At 36.8% G+C, this 266-nt stretch overlaps 1 protein-coding gene across 1 annotated transcript in view; it reads left to right on the top strand.

Annotated features, from left to right (window-relative positions):
* Positions 1-266, top strand: part of LOC119587945 (E3 ubiquitin-protein ligase TRIM37-like) — a gene marked incomplete in the record, with an annotated part of 49,872 nt that overhangs the window by 41,527 nt on the left and 8,079 nt on the right. The window contains 1 exon segment of the mRNA XM_037936657.1: positions 189-266. Coding sequence (XP_037792585.1) covers positions 189-266 — 78 coding nt within the window.

Below are 266 nucleotides of genomic sequence, written 5' to 3'. Positions count from 1 at the left end.
CACTTCATATTAGAATAATAGTTTAAATAATAGTTTTGTCTGCCATTTGTTAATTTATACTGTTATATTCTCAGATAGGTTATAGATGGAAAAAATACATATTAGCACTGTAATTATTGCTGAGTAACAGCTCACTTTTGTGAAGCAGCAGTATAACAGTGAGTAATGCAAAGACACTGCACCTCCAGGACCTGAGTGAGGGAGAATTGAATGACCAAGAAGAGGGACCAGACCACAGTATTGCCACTGCCGAATATGCTAGCAAC

The sequence above is a fragment of the Penaeus monodon genome, chromosome 23, assembly GCF_015228065.2.
Source record: "Penaeus monodon isolate SGIC_2016 chromosome 23, NSTDA_Pmon_1, whole genome shotgun sequence".
Taxonomy (NCBI): Eukaryota; Metazoa; Arthropoda; class Malacostraca; order Decapoda; family Penaeidae; genus Penaeus; species Penaeus monodon.
Note: the sequence above shows the minus strand (reverse complement) of the source record. Positions and strands in the feature narration are given on the sequence as shown.